Raw genomic sequence first — 15,063 nt, forward strand, 5'->3', positions numbered from 1 at the left:
AACACAAATTCAGAATAAGGAACATTCTGAAAAGTACAGCAGGCACATCATTTTTTTTTCAACCTGAGGTGAAAAGGAAAAAGAGAGGAAGCGAGAAAAAAACTGCGACATGGATGGAGGGAGAGGGATGGAGAGAGTGCACTCCAGTACAGTTGGACGTGGGTAGATATTAGTCATGTCCTACGTCCCAAATAGCACCCTATTCACTATATAAAGCACTCTTTTGTGATCAAAAGTAGTACACTATATAGGGAATAGGGTGCCATTTGAGACTTACAGTTAGGTATTCTAAAGGAAAAAAACACACTTATGTAGCACGGGGCTAAATCAATTGCGATAGATGCAGGCTGTGGTGACGGTGAGTGTTAGGAAGCCATTTATTTTCTCCCCCTAGCTCGGCTTGGCGCTGTTAGCTGGCTGAGGTAGTGGAGTGGAACTGTCAGAGCGCCAGCCCGCTTCTACCTGTGTGTGTGTGTGTGTTCAGCCCTGTCTTCAGCGTGCAAGCCTAGCACACTCTACTGGTAGCCTACGCCCAGTAACCAAGTAGCACAGGTTAAAATAGTTGTGGATAAAATCTAGCATAAACAATCTAAATACAATGTGTGATATTGTATACATTGATTTGACAGGAATGTTTTAATGTGCTCAACCCTCATGTCCTATGTATTATTTTAACGGAATCAATTTGATCATTGCCCATAGGGTTTTCAGGCCTTTCCCAAAGTGGACATTAAATCAGCAGAAGTGACAACTCAAAAGCTTAAAATCGAGAAAAAATTGACTGGCGGGTTAGATTCTGATGTTTTTTTCAGATACCACTCCGTTCCAAACCGCTCAAAACATAGCATCTTTCCAATCAGTGTGGCCATGGGGAGGTGAAGGCTGTCTGTTGCTGCTCTACAAAACCAAACAAAAGCTCTAGCAGATCGCTGTGGCAACCACTGTTGTCACGGCAACCCCTGGCACGTTTTCCTAGGACGGTGGTGACAATAGGCAACAGTGGATTAGCCTATGGGCAGTGAGTGAGATCATCATGATGGTGATGGCCACTTCTAGAAGAATGGAGCAGAACGGCATGCATCAACAGTATCCAACACAGTAACCTGTGTGTGTGTGTGTGTGTGTGTGTGTGTGTGTGTGTGTGTGTGTGTGTGTGGGCTGAGAACACAGGAGCTTTGTCTGTCTAGAGAGGCCCTTCCTTCCTGACACTAAGACCGGCATAATAACCTCAAGCTACTCCTCTCTTAGTTCATTAAGACATTCACATCTAGATATTTACAGCCTATGGAGCTGTGAAGGGAACGGCACCTCCATACCTTCAGGCTCTGATCAGGCCCTACACCCAAACAAGGGCACTGCGTTCATCCACCTCTGGCCTGCTGGCCCCCCTACCTCTGAGGAAGCACAGTTCCCGCTCAGCCCAGTCAAAACTGTTCACTGCTCTGGCACCCCAATGGTGGAACAAGCTCCCTCACGACGCCAGGACAGCGGAGTCAATCACCACCTTCCGGAGACACCTGAAACCCCACCTCTTTAAGGAATACCTAGGATAGGATAAAGTAATCCTTCTAACCCCCCCCCCCCTTAAAAGATTTAGATGCACTATTGTAAAGTGGTTGTTCCACTGGATATCATAAGGTGAATGCACCAATTTGTAAGTCGCTCTGGATAAGAGCGTCTGCTAAATGACTTAAATGTAAATGTAAATGTATATTTCACAGGCTCCCTATTGGGAGTTTGTTCGATTTTCCTGTATTGAAACATAGTATTGTTATTAAGAAACTAGTGGAAAGCAAGGAGTTGTGTAAAAAAACAGTCGTGTAACTCTCTGTGTGAACCGGAATGTCAAACCAATTAGGGATTCATATTAAACCCACTAAGGACGTTATCTGAGTTCTAAACGGTATCATAATCTCTATGAAGTGGACTACTTTTGGGCCCAATCAGGGCCCATTGGGATGGCCTGTATAGGGAGCCATTGTTTTGGTCTGTCAAACAACTGGTGTGGGACTGAAGCTCTCCGGCCATAATAAAACATTGTGGAATTGACAGCAGAGAAACAGAGAGAGGAAGATAGCGAAAGAGATAGAAAGAGAGAGGGAGCGATGGATAGAGAGAGATGGAGGAGATAAACATGAGCAAAATAGAGATAGAGAAAGAGAGAAAGAGACAGCGAGAGACAAGATAAATAAAAGAGAGAAATGAGCTCCTCTACTTTTTCCAAAAACTTTAGAATTAGAGTGGGATAAACCTGGATTTTTTTTCACAGGGTCTTACTCAGAAAACTATTCTCTACAACAGAACCTTCAATCCAAATAAAAACATCAAGCGTATATTACATTTTGACAAAATTACCTGGAAAGGATTCTTATTGCTGCCAAGGACTACTCAGCAAAACAACCAGCAGAAAAAGCCACCCAATCTGCAGCAGAGTCTGTAGCTACTTCCAAGGACAATAAAGATACTACAATCTCTAAATATCTTATTATAAGATATCTTACTATATGAAGACTCAAATGCTTAGTTAGGACTGGACAGACGCACTGGCACCAACTACAATTTTCACTGAGATGTGAAGTGTGAATGCCCTTGAATACAACAATGGCAGCAGAGCACTGCAATCTCCCCCACCAAAATGAAGAGGCTTCACACGCCCATGCAGAAGCCATCAAAATACATTAACCCCCAATTTTGTTTTATGCTGCACGTAAAAAGTACAAAGACAAGCTCCTCAAGGAAAATCCAGAGAGAGACACTATTTGCTGACTGTTACAGCAATGGAAACGTAAGCAACCTCATCTTCCACACAGACAAGCCCTGGCATTAAATAACCCAGGGTGGAAATTCAGAATACTGGACATTGAGGACACTGAGACAGCCAGTATCAACCTGTACACGTCTGGAAGAGTAATGGTGCAGGGCAACCACAAACCGTTTCAGCACGACTTTTACAGGATCAAAGAGAGAGCACAGCAGGAGAAGCTCAACCCTGGTGATGACCCCTCCATCCTGAGCAAGTCAGGTCACACACCCTCCTCAAACAGCCCAACAGATGAGCAGCCCCAAGAAGAGAATCACCCCTTCAGAACTGAGCAGATCCAAAAACAGCACTGCTCCTGCATTGATGAGGGAGATCGAGCTGGTAGAGCTCAAACGGCAATTCAACACATTTCAGACAGACCAGCACAACAACATCCACTCAACCAGACCCAGAAAGCTGAAGAGGGAGAGAGACGTGTCTGCAGTCTGGGCTGCGGTGATAAAACTCCCACAGGATGGAGAGGAAAATGAACAACTCATGAGAGAGCTGTCCATCCCCCAAGAGAAGCCAACAGAACAGCCCACTTCAGACCCCAACCACAGGCAGGACAGACATGATCCACCAACCCACCAGACCCCCCCCCCCTTAGCACACCCCGTCAGCCATCCTAGCAACCCCCCCACACTCAATTTTCATTCCTAAACACTAAGTGGCTAAACTGTGGTGTCCAAACACCCGGTGTGCCCTGGAGCTGCACATAATTCACACAGGCACAAACGACCTGAGGGCCCAGCAGTAAAGGGTTGCCACCAAACTATACTGCCAACATACAGTGGGTCAATGTAAGAATTTCCCGTCACTGTGCCTCGAAACTAGGGATGCACAATATATCGGTAAACATATCGGAATCAGCTGAAACTTCACTGCTTGACATGTATGATGAAATCCCAGTTGAGACTGAACAAATGAACGACAAAACGTTTTACTGGTAATGGGGACATAAGTAAATGCCAACAAAATAACTTTTTGGTCAGTGTGTGTGTGTGTGTGTGTGTGTGTGTGTGTGTGTTTCAACTATTTAATTGTACTAGACTGCTTAAAAGGCCGCTAAAATGTTAAATAACGGTATAATTTTTTTGGAGCAAGGAAAATCATGGATATCGGTATCAACCAAAAATGCCCTACTCGAAACCCAATGTTTACCTAGCCCATTACCGCACCCTGGATTTGGACAGCCTCTACGACCAGGTACACCTCTACAAGGCCATGGTCACCACCTTTGCCAGGACACTGAAAAACATTGTTGGGGTTTTATGGCAGTGTGCATATCAATATTAGGTGCATTACCGCCACCTACCAGGCTGGAGTGTGATCGTATCCTAGACTCTGCACTCTAGTCTACATGACTGGAGGAAGGAAATTATTAGTGGATTACATGCTAACTAGATCGGGCGGTCGCGTGCGTCTGCTTACGCCATCACGCGCATGTTGATTTTGTCCATCCACACCAGACGCGATCAGGACACACAGGTTGAAATATCAAAACAAACTATATTAATTTGGGGACAGATAAAAAAGCATTAAACATGCTTGGCAATTTAGCAGTGTGGACCTCAACATGACAGCCACACACAGGCTGTGAATGGGCAAACATGCCCAACCCCGACTCCTAGCCCCAACCTGCGACCTTAGAGACATTCACTAGATGCTCAGCTCAAACCTAATGTTCTGAAAGTAAACCACACGAATAACAACACTGGACACTATGGAACACAAAGCTTTTACTGTCTCATGCTATATACAAGGTCTGAGGTCAGCTGCCTTTGGCCTAAAGAGCAGGAACCCTGAAATCAGAAATAAAGACATTGTTATCCTACAAGAAACATGGTATAGAGGAGATGGACCACCTGGTTGCCCTCTAGGTTACAGAGAGCTGGTAGTCCCATCCACCAAACTACCAGGAGTGAAACAGGGACGGGACTCAAGGGGTATGCTAATTTGGTATACATCAGACATAACCCACTATTAAATTAATTAAAACAGGAGCATGTCACATCTGGTTAGAAATAAATAAGGAAATTATCTCAAAGTAAAATGTCCCCGTGTGCTACCTAGTGGGGGAGATCAACAATTTCCAGACCCAGGGACATGTACTAATCTGTGGCGACATAAATTCCAGAAATGACACACACAGAGAGACAAACACCTACCTGTACGTGACAGCATTCCCTCCCTAATATGCCCCCCTAGACATAACCATGACAAAACAACCAACAAAAACAGGTCTGTTGCACGCTGGGTCAGTACATAGTCAATGGTAGGCTTCGAGGGGACACCTACGTGGGTACACCTATAGCTCACCTCTTGGCAATAGTACTGTAAACTACTTTATCACCGACCTTAACCCAGTCTCTCAGAGCATTTACAGTCAGCCTACTGACACCCCTATCAGATCACAGCAAAATCACAATCTACTTGAACAGAGCAATTCTCAACCATGAGGCATTGAAGCCGAACAAACTGCATGCTATTATGAAATGCTATAGATGAAAGTAGGGTAGTGTAGAGACCTACCAAAAAACAATTGCCCCCCACCCAAAAAATATCCAACTCCTCTTAGACAACTTCCTGGACAAAATGTTTCACTGCAATAGTGAAGTTGCAAACTTAGCAGAAGGAAGCCTGAACAATATATGTGACCATTCAGCTAACAAAATACAATTTTATTTCAGGCAGAAAACCCAGGAAAACTAACAATGAGAAATGATTTGATGAAGAATGCAAAAATTTAAGAAATTAAGACACCTATCCAACCAAAAACACAGTGACGCAGAAAACCAAGCTTACACCTTCACTATGGTGAAACACTAAAACAAAACTTAAAAAAAAAAGAATAGGTACAGCATGTCAAAAAACAGCTCAATGTGATTGAAGAATAGAATCAAATCACTTCTAGGAAAATTGGAACACACTAAACAAACACGATGAGCCTATCTATTCAACATAGAGATGTATGGATAAACCACTTCTCCAACCTTTTCAGCCATATAACAAAGAACCAAGAGCAAAAACATATACTGTACATGATAATTTACAAAAACATCGAATAATCTATTAATGACAACCAGAACCCACTGGATTCTCCAATTACATTAAATGAGCTACAGGACAAAATACAAACCCTCCAACCTAAAAAGGCCTGTGTTGTTGATGGTATATGAAACTATAAAATATACATACCACAAATTATATTCTTAAAGTCTTTTCCTCAGTTCTGGCATCTACCCCAATATTTGGAATCAAGGTCTGATCACCCCAATCCACAAAAGTGGAGACAAATTTGACCCCAATAAATTCTCTGGAATCTTTGTCAACAGCAATCTCTGAAAAATCGTCTGCAGTAAAGTCAACAGCAAACCCCAACATTTCCTCAGTGAAAACAATGTCCTGAGCAAATATAAAATTGTCTTCTAACCAAAATACCATATGGCAGACCACGTATACACTGTACACACCCTTATCGACAAACAAAACAAAAGCAACGTCTTCTCATGGTTTGTTGATTTCTAAAAAGCTTGAGACACAATTTGGCATGACAGTCTGCTATACAAATTGATGGAAAGTGTTGGGTGCAGCGTTGGGGGGGGAAACATGTAAAATTAATTTTATAATGTATACAAATAATACAATTGTGCATTCGGAAAGTATTCAAACCCATTCCCTTCTTTAACATGTTGTTATGGTACAGCCTTTTTATATAAATAAAAAAAATCCTCAATCTACACACACACCACCCCATAATGGCAAAGCGAAACCAGACTTTAATACATAAAAAATAAAAAACAGAAATAACCTATTTACATAAACTACCGTTCAAAAGTTTGGGGTCACTTAGATGTGTCCTTGTTTTTTAAAGAAATTCAAAAAACCTAAAGACTCAGTGAGCATAGCCTTGCTATTGAAAGAGGCCACCATAGGCAGATTTGGCTCTCGAGAGAAGGCAGGCCATGTGCACACTGCCCACATAATGAGTTGGAAACTGAGCTGCACTTCCTAAACTCCTGCCAAATGTATGACCATCTTAGAGATACATATTTCCCACAGATCACACAGACCCACAAATAATTTGAAAACAAATTAAACATCGATAAACTCCCATATCTGTTAGGCAAAATACAGCAGTGTTCAATCACAGCAGCGCGTTGCCATGACAAAACTGAAAACTGTGGAGCACAACTATTTACACATTGCTAAAACACTGTACATAGCTGATAATACTGTATAACACGTGAAATTTATATCATTTTAAAACCTTCGTGAGCGCAATGTTTACTGTTTTTTGTTGATGTTGTTTTGCATCTTCGCGCACTTTGGTTTATTTAACTTATTTTGGAAATGTAAACACGTTTCCCATGCCAATAACGGACCATTGAATTGAATTGAGAGACAGCGAGAGAGAGAGTGGTGAGTGAATTGACAGAGTATAAGCCCTAAGCATCCATGTGTGAATTTAACACCACTCTGAACAGAGACACAACCCTCAGAGGGCATAGAACACCACATGCAGAGAAATGGAGAGGCATTCAGCTTGACACCTCACACTCATCCCAAACAGCACCCTATTCCCTACCTATGGCACTATTTTAGACCAGAGCCCTATGGGTTTCTCTATGGGACCTGGTCAGAACTAGTGCACTAAATAAGCAATAGGGTGCCATTTGGGATGCAACCCTCCTCTCATAACTTTGGTAATGTGGTGTGTACAGATAATTTGGGAGTGTTAAGTTAGACAGAGTTTTCTGTAACTGTTATGGCAAACAAAGTGGAAATCTTCATCTTATTGTTCCCCCCGTGGAATATTCAGCTCCTGGTGGGGATGACAACGCTATTTTAAACTACTGCACATTTAAATTATCCTTCACTCTATCCCTCCCTCACTCCCATTTCTCATACTCCATCAATTATTTCTATACCCCTTCCTCCCTCACTCCTTCCAGAAATCTCTCCCTCTCCTCTCATGCCCCATCTCCCCTGACACCAGTGAAACCAACACCTGTGTTATCAGTCCAATCATAATTTAGACTGACTATAAGAGAGAGAAAGTGTGTGTGTGTGTGTGTGTGTGTGTGTGTGTGTACTATTTAGACTATTGCTATAAGAGAGAAACAGAACACAGTAGGCAGTGTCCTGCTGCTTATAGCCAAGGGTTGTTTATACACTCTGCTCTTCTCTGATCTGCTTTGTTTCTATTTTCTACTCATCTGGGAGCAGGTGTGTGTGTGTGTGTGTGTGTGTGTGTGTGTGTGTGTGTGTGTGTGTGTGTGTGTGTGTGTGTGTGTGTGTGTGTGTGTGTCTGCGTGTTTGAGTGTTCGTGTGTGGGTTTCTGCTTTCTGTGTATTTCTGACTCAGAATGCCATTCTGTGGATTTAGCAGATGAGCAGTTCTCCATTCCTTCGCCAGGAGGAAGTTGTTTGCTCATTGTTCTGTAAGATTTGTTGTTTTAAGTGGAAACTTTTGATAATGCACCAACAATTTATTTATTTTTTTATAGCCCCGAGGTACTGCTTTAATACACAACCGTTCAGCAAATCCGGGTGCAGCTAATGTATCTATTTACTGTAGCTGAAACCCTTACAATAGGCTGTGTACAGAGACAGCCCATAGTCCCTGATCCCACTCTCTGATTGCATCCCAAATGGTAGTGTGTACTACTTTTCACCAGGGCCCATAGGCCCATATAGGGAATAGGGTGCAATTTGGGATGCATCCTTGATCCTGTACGCCTCCCAAGTCTGAGTAAGCGGACTAACGTCAGCAGCATGTACGGTGCATTCGGAAAGTATTCAGACCCTTTCCCTTTTTCCACATTTTGTTACATTACAGACTTAGACAAAAAAAACATGCTTTTATTCTCTCATCAGTTTACACACAATACCCCATAATGACAAAGTGAAAACAGTTTTTTCGAAATTTGTATAAACGCAAAAAAAAAAAAAGTTTTAAATATGAAATACTGTATTTACATAAGTATTCAGACCCTTTGCTATGAGACTCAACATTGAGCTCAGGTGCATCCTGTTTCCATTGAACAACCTTGATGTTTTTACAACTGGTGTCTACCGGTGGTAAATTCAATTGATTGGACATGATTTGGAAAGGCACACAGCTATCTACATAAGGATAAGGTCCCACAGTTGACGTTGCACGTCAGAGCAAAAAACCAAGCCATGAGGTCGAAGGAATTGTCCATAGAGCTCCAAGACAGGATTGCGTCGAGGCACAGATCTGGGGAAGGTTACCAAAACATTTCTGCAGCATTGAAGGTCCCCAAGAACACAGTGACCTCCATCATTCTTAAATGGAAGAAGTTTAGATCCACCAATACTCTTCCCAGAGCTGGCTGCCCTGCCAAACTGAGCAATTGGGGGAGAAGGGCCTTGGTCAGGGAGGTGACCAAGAACCCAATGGTCACTCTGACAGAGCTCCAGAGTTCTTCTGTGGAGATGGGAGAAACTTTGAGAAGGACAACCATCTCTGCAGCACTCCACCAATCGCGCTTTTATAGTAGTGGCCAGACGGAAGCCACTCCTCAGTAAAAGACACATGACAGCCTGCTTGGAGTTTGCCAAAAGGTACCTAACGGACTATCCGATAATGAAAAACAAGATTCTCTGGTCTGATGAAACCCAGATTGAACTCTTTGGCTTGAATGCCAAGTGTCACGTCTGGAAGAAACTTGGCTCCATCCCTACGGTGAATTATGGCGGTGGCAGCATCATGCTGTGGGGATGTTGTTCAGCAGCAGGGACTGGGAGACGAGTCAGGATCGAGGCACAGATTAACAGAGCAAACTACAGAGAAATCATTGATTAAAAACCTGCTCCAGAGTGCTCAGGACCTCAGACTGGAGCGAAGGTTCACCTTCCAAAAGGACAACAACCCAAAGCACACAGCCAAGACAATGCAAGAGTGGCTTTGGGACAAGTGTCTGAATGTCCTTCAGAGGCCAAGCCAGAGCCCGGACTTGAACCCTGTAATCGGTGTAATCGCTGCCAAAGGTGCTTCAACAAAGTACTGAGTAAAGGGTCTGAATAATTACAGTTGAAGTCGGAAGTTTACATACACTTAGGGTGGAGGGATTAAAACTTGTTTTTCAACCACTCCACACAATTCTTGTTAACAAATTATAGTTTTGGCAAGTCGATTAGGACATCTACTTTGTGCATGACACAAGTAATTTTTCCAACAATTGTTTACAGACAGATTATTTCACTTATAATTCACTGTATCACAATTCCAGTGGGTCAGAAGTTTACATACACTAAGTTGTATGTGCCTTTAAACAGCTTGGAAAAATCCAGAAAATGATGTCATGGCTTTAGAAGCTTCTGATAGGCTAATTGACATTATTTGAGTCAATTGGAGGTGTACCTGTAGATGTATTTCAAGACCTACCTTCAAACTCAGTGCCTCTTTGCTTGACATCAAGGGAAAATCAAAATAAATCAGCCAAGACCTCAGAAAAACAATTGTAGACCTCAAGTCTGGTTCATCCTTGGGAGCAATTTCCAAATGCCTGAAGGTACCACATTCATCTGTACAGACAATAGTACGCAAGTATAAACACCATGAGACCACGCAGCCATCATACCACTCAGGAAGGAGGCGCGTTCTGTCTCCTAGAGATGAACGTACTTTGGTGAGAAAAGTGCAAATCAATCCCAGAACAACAGCAAAGGACCTTGTGAAGATGCTGGAGGAAACAGGTACAAAAGTATCTATATCCACAGTAAAACGAGTCCTATATCGACATAACCTGAAAGGCCGCTCAGCAAGGAAAAAGCCACTGTTTCAAAACCGCCATAAAAAAGCCAGACTACGGTTTGCAACTGCACATGGGGACAAAGATTGTACTTTTTGGAGAAATGTCCTCTGGTCTGATGAAACAAAAAATATAACTGTTTGGCCATAACGACCATTATTATGTTTGAAGGAAAAAGGGGGACGCTTGCAAGCCGAAGAACACCATCCCATCCGTGAAGCATGGGGGTGGCAGCATCATGTTGTGAGGGTGCTTTGCTGCAGGAGGGACTGGTGACTTCACAAAATAGATGGCATCATGAGGGAAAATGATGTGGATATATTGAAGCAACATCTCAAGACATCAGTCAGGAAGTTAAAGTTTGGTAGCAAATGGGTCTTCCAAATGGACAATGACTCCAAGCATAGTTCCAAAATGGCTTAAGGACAACAAAATCAAGGTATTGGAGTGGCCATCACAAAGCCCTGACCTCAATCCCATAGAACATTTGTGGGCAGAACTGAAAAAGCATGTGCGAGCAAGGAGGCCTACAAACCTGACTCAGTTACACCAGCTCTGTCAGGAGGAATGGGCCAAAATTCACCCAACTTATTGTGGGAAGCTTGTGGAAGGCTACCCGAAACGTTTGACCCAAGTTAAACAATTTAAAGGCAGTGCTACCAAATACTAATTGAGTGTATGTAAACTTCTGACCCACTGGGAATGTGATGAAAGAAATAAAAGCTGAAATAAATCACTCTCTACTATTATTCTGACATTTCACATTCTTAAAATAAAGTGGGGATCCTAATTGACCTAAAACAGGGGATTTTTACTAGGATTAAATGTCAGGAATTGTGAAAAACTGAGTTTAAATGTATTTGGCTAATTTGTATGTAAACTTCCGACTTCAACTGTACAAAAATATGATCGTTTTTTATATTTAATAAAGTGTAGATGAGGGGATTTTTTTTTCTCATCAATTTTAGAAATAGGCTGTAACGTGATAAAATGTGGAAAAGGTCAAGGCGTCTGAACACAATCCGAAGGCCCTGTTTCTCTCTCTGTGTAGAAACACAGATCCAGGCATCACACGCACAAAAACACACACAGAACCCTGCATCACAGCATCAGGCGAACACAGACACTCACCCCACATCACACACACTAACTCAATAGACTGTTGTTGAGCGTCATGGCCAGAGGGCAGCAATTAGAAAGAACCAAGGACGTTTAATCTGTCCACACAACAAAAGAAGCACGACTGCGCACACACACATGCGTATACACACACACAATCAACTCTAATCTAAATCTAATCACAGGCGCACACACAGACGTGTGACACACACACACACACACACACACACAAGGAGGGAGATGGGAACACAGCATTCCAGACAGTATAAGTGAATTAGTAATTTAGTGATGTAGTGATTGTACCTCGCCGTTGAAAAGCAGCCTCCCAAACAGCTGCTTAGACTCCTCCAGACCGCCCTCCAAATATACCGCTCCTAAAAAAGGGACAGAATGAAAGGAAGAGAAAAAGAGGGAGGAAGGTGGGATGAGATTTAATGATAAAGAAAATCATAGATAAAGAAGACAAAGATACCAGTCCGATGGATAACGATCATTCAAATCACATTTATTTTATAAAGCCCTTTTTACATCAGGAGTTGTCATAAAGTGCTTCAACAGATACAAAGCCTAAAACCCCAAAGGGCAAGCAATAAAGAAGCTAGATATGTTGTGTGTAGAAATACTGCTGGCTAGGCTACATTCAACATAGATCAATACTTCACAGCCACCCCCCACCCACACAAACATCTTGGGCTTTTTACCACGACATTTCCTTCTTAGCTCCAACTTGAGCAATCACTGTCTGTCTGACAACCACTTTCCTGAAAAAACTTGAAATGAATGGAAATTAGGTGAATGAGTTACAATTGCTTCATTAAAAGAGTGTGTTTTATAGCTTTTTTATGTTAAAATGACCCCAGGGTTCCTGCTCTGTGTGTTCCACCTCCCACTGTCTGTGTCTGTGTCACCCCCCTCTTTCACGGAGCGCGGTAGGTGGCAGGGAGAGATGGGATAGCTTCATCACCATGGTGACAAGCGATTAAACTAACCAAGGTCACATAAAAAAAAAAACAGGCCCTGTGTTTTGTGTGACAGGATGTGCTGCGCAAACACTCACAACTCTCAAACGTACACCAAACACACACGAATGTCCACATCTACATACAACTCTCATAAGAGCAGCGCGCGCACACACATACACACACACACGAATGAGGGGACAAACTATACAAATGTTCAAAAGATAAACGCGAGACGAAACCGACACACAAGGCAAAAAAACAACAACTTGATAAAAATCGCTAGCACACGGTTGCAGTCACAGTACGAAGAGAGCATCTGCAGTATCTTTCTCTGTTGTAATAATAGCAATACACTTCTCTTTCTCGCTCTCTCCCTCTTATTTCTCCCTCGCTCTTTCCCCGTTTCTCTCTCTTCATCTCTCTCCCTTGCTGTATTTCTCTCCCTTGCTGTATTTCTCTCTCTCCCTCTGTTTCTCTCTCTCTTTCCCGCTCTAGTGTACAGAGGGAGCCACTTCGGCAGACCAACCCGTATCTGAGAACACCAATAACTTAATCTTGACAAAAGTAAATCTTGATCATTTCGGCTTTAATAACATTGATGAAGTGCAATCTTCCTCTGTTAAGTTGCCTACAACTTCATCTCACATCACACTTAGAAAGGTTCATTCAATTTCCAAAAGCAATAAACACCTGGCAAATTGTATAGGGATTCTTTTCTGTACATAAATAAGCCCATTTGAGATGGTTGTGATGTGCGGTTGTGAGTCTAAATGCTCAAAGTGCTTTTGTAGAGGACATAAAACAGGGATATGGAACATTCCTCATCTGACGAGGAAACAGCTTTCAGATGGCCAACAGGCCCATTGCCTCACAAACCACCAAAACACACGTGCCCGGATGCACACACGCGCACATATACGCGTGGCACACAAACGTTTACAACTAGGCTCTCACACACACACACACACAGGCTCTCACACACACTAACACACAGACACTCAAACTTCCAAGAACGCACACACAAACACACAAAATGCAACACATCTTATCTGTGATGAAACCTCTTCCAGCTGCCTCTGAGGTCGAGACCCCTAATCTTGGCATCACAGTGTGAGCATTCTTGTGTTTGTGTGCAAGCGTCCGCTTGATCTTCACCGCAGGGGGACCAAAGAGGGGGAGTGGTTTGTCTAAAGGACATCTTCCCACTCCTAGATTTATGGTTTGCCTGCGAGTCGACCACGGCTCAACATGCTCCTACAGAGCAGATGGTTTTCAAACGTCTCCACGGGGACTAACGGCAATTCCATGTCTTTGATCTACTTGACCTAGGCCTATTTCAGAGATAGCACATGGGATTCAACTAACCACTATGCCTGTGATTATTTGAGTCAGGTGTGGTAGTTCAAGGCTACAACAAAATTGTGAAAATGTCTGGGGGTCATTATCCCTCTCTGCTGAGATGTGTGGTTTGACCGTGAATTGACCACAGCTCTGGAGATGCTCCTACACTGCAGATATTGCCTCTGAAGATTCTACGGCAGCTAAAAGGAGAAACGCACCCCTGGCTGCTTTCTTTCATATTGATATTGACTGTACAATAAGGGCTATACTTCAACAGCTATGGGCTTTTGATGAGCCATCACTGATACGGACTCACTGGAAGCAAGAGGTTACAGGAAGCAGGAGCTACGGACAGAAAGTTTGCGTTTCAGAGGTTTGCCTCTTATTACATTTCTCAAACTTTCCCAATAATAGGGGAGTGGAGGGGTGGGAACCTCAAGGGAAGGAAAAAGGTATTAAAAAAAAGTCTACTTAAGACATTTGGTGTCAATCAAAGAGCGTGTACATGACAAAGGAAGATCATTTGAGTGAGGGATGGAGAGAGTTAAAGAGAGAAATGGAAAGAGAGAGCAAGAGCGAAAGAGAGATAAGGGAGAGCATTTTGACAAGAATCCATGTGTGTGGATAGAATGCCCTGCAGCGGTACGATCAATCGCACAACATGCAGCGATCATTAGATGGAGTCAGTCAACTCAGCTCCATCTATCGTCAGCCTAACCAGGCTGGCTGCTTCTTTCTGCAACTTAAAGAGTATGTGTCCCAAACAGCACCCTATTCTCTACATAGTGTACTACTTTTGACCAGAGAGAGAGAGAAGGGAGAGAGAAGAGAGGAGATAGAGAGAGAGAGCGCTACTTTTGACCATGGCCTTATGTAGGGAATAGGGTGCCATTTTGGGCGCAGCCAGTCAATCAGAGCACCAGGCAGCAGATGCAGTTCAACAGCACACACACCCAGCCAAAGCATACTACCTGCCTGGCTCTCTAGCTAGCCAATCCAGTCAGCAATTACATGTTACTAAAACATCTTGCACTTGGCTTACACCATGACCTGGCCAA

The 15,063-nt window shown here is 43.0% G+C and overlaps 1 protein-coding gene across 1 annotated transcript in view; it reads right to left on the reverse strand.

Annotated features, from left to right (window-relative positions):
• Positions 1-15,063, reverse strand: part of LOC106578591 (ribonuclease 3) — a 151,556-nt gene that overhangs the window by 65,060 nt on the left and 71,433 nt on the right. The window contains 1 exon segment of the mRNA XM_014157586.2: positions 12,006-12,076. Within this exon segment, the coding sequence (XP_014013061.2) occupies positions 12,006-12,076 (71 nt within the window).

The sequence above is a fragment of the Salmo salar genome, chromosome ssa19 (assembly GCF_905237065.1).
Source record: "Salmo salar chromosome ssa19, Ssal_v3.1, whole genome shotgun sequence".
NCBI classification, from domain to species: Eukaryota; Metazoa; Chordata; class Actinopteri; order Salmoniformes; family Salmonidae; genus Salmo; species Salmo salar.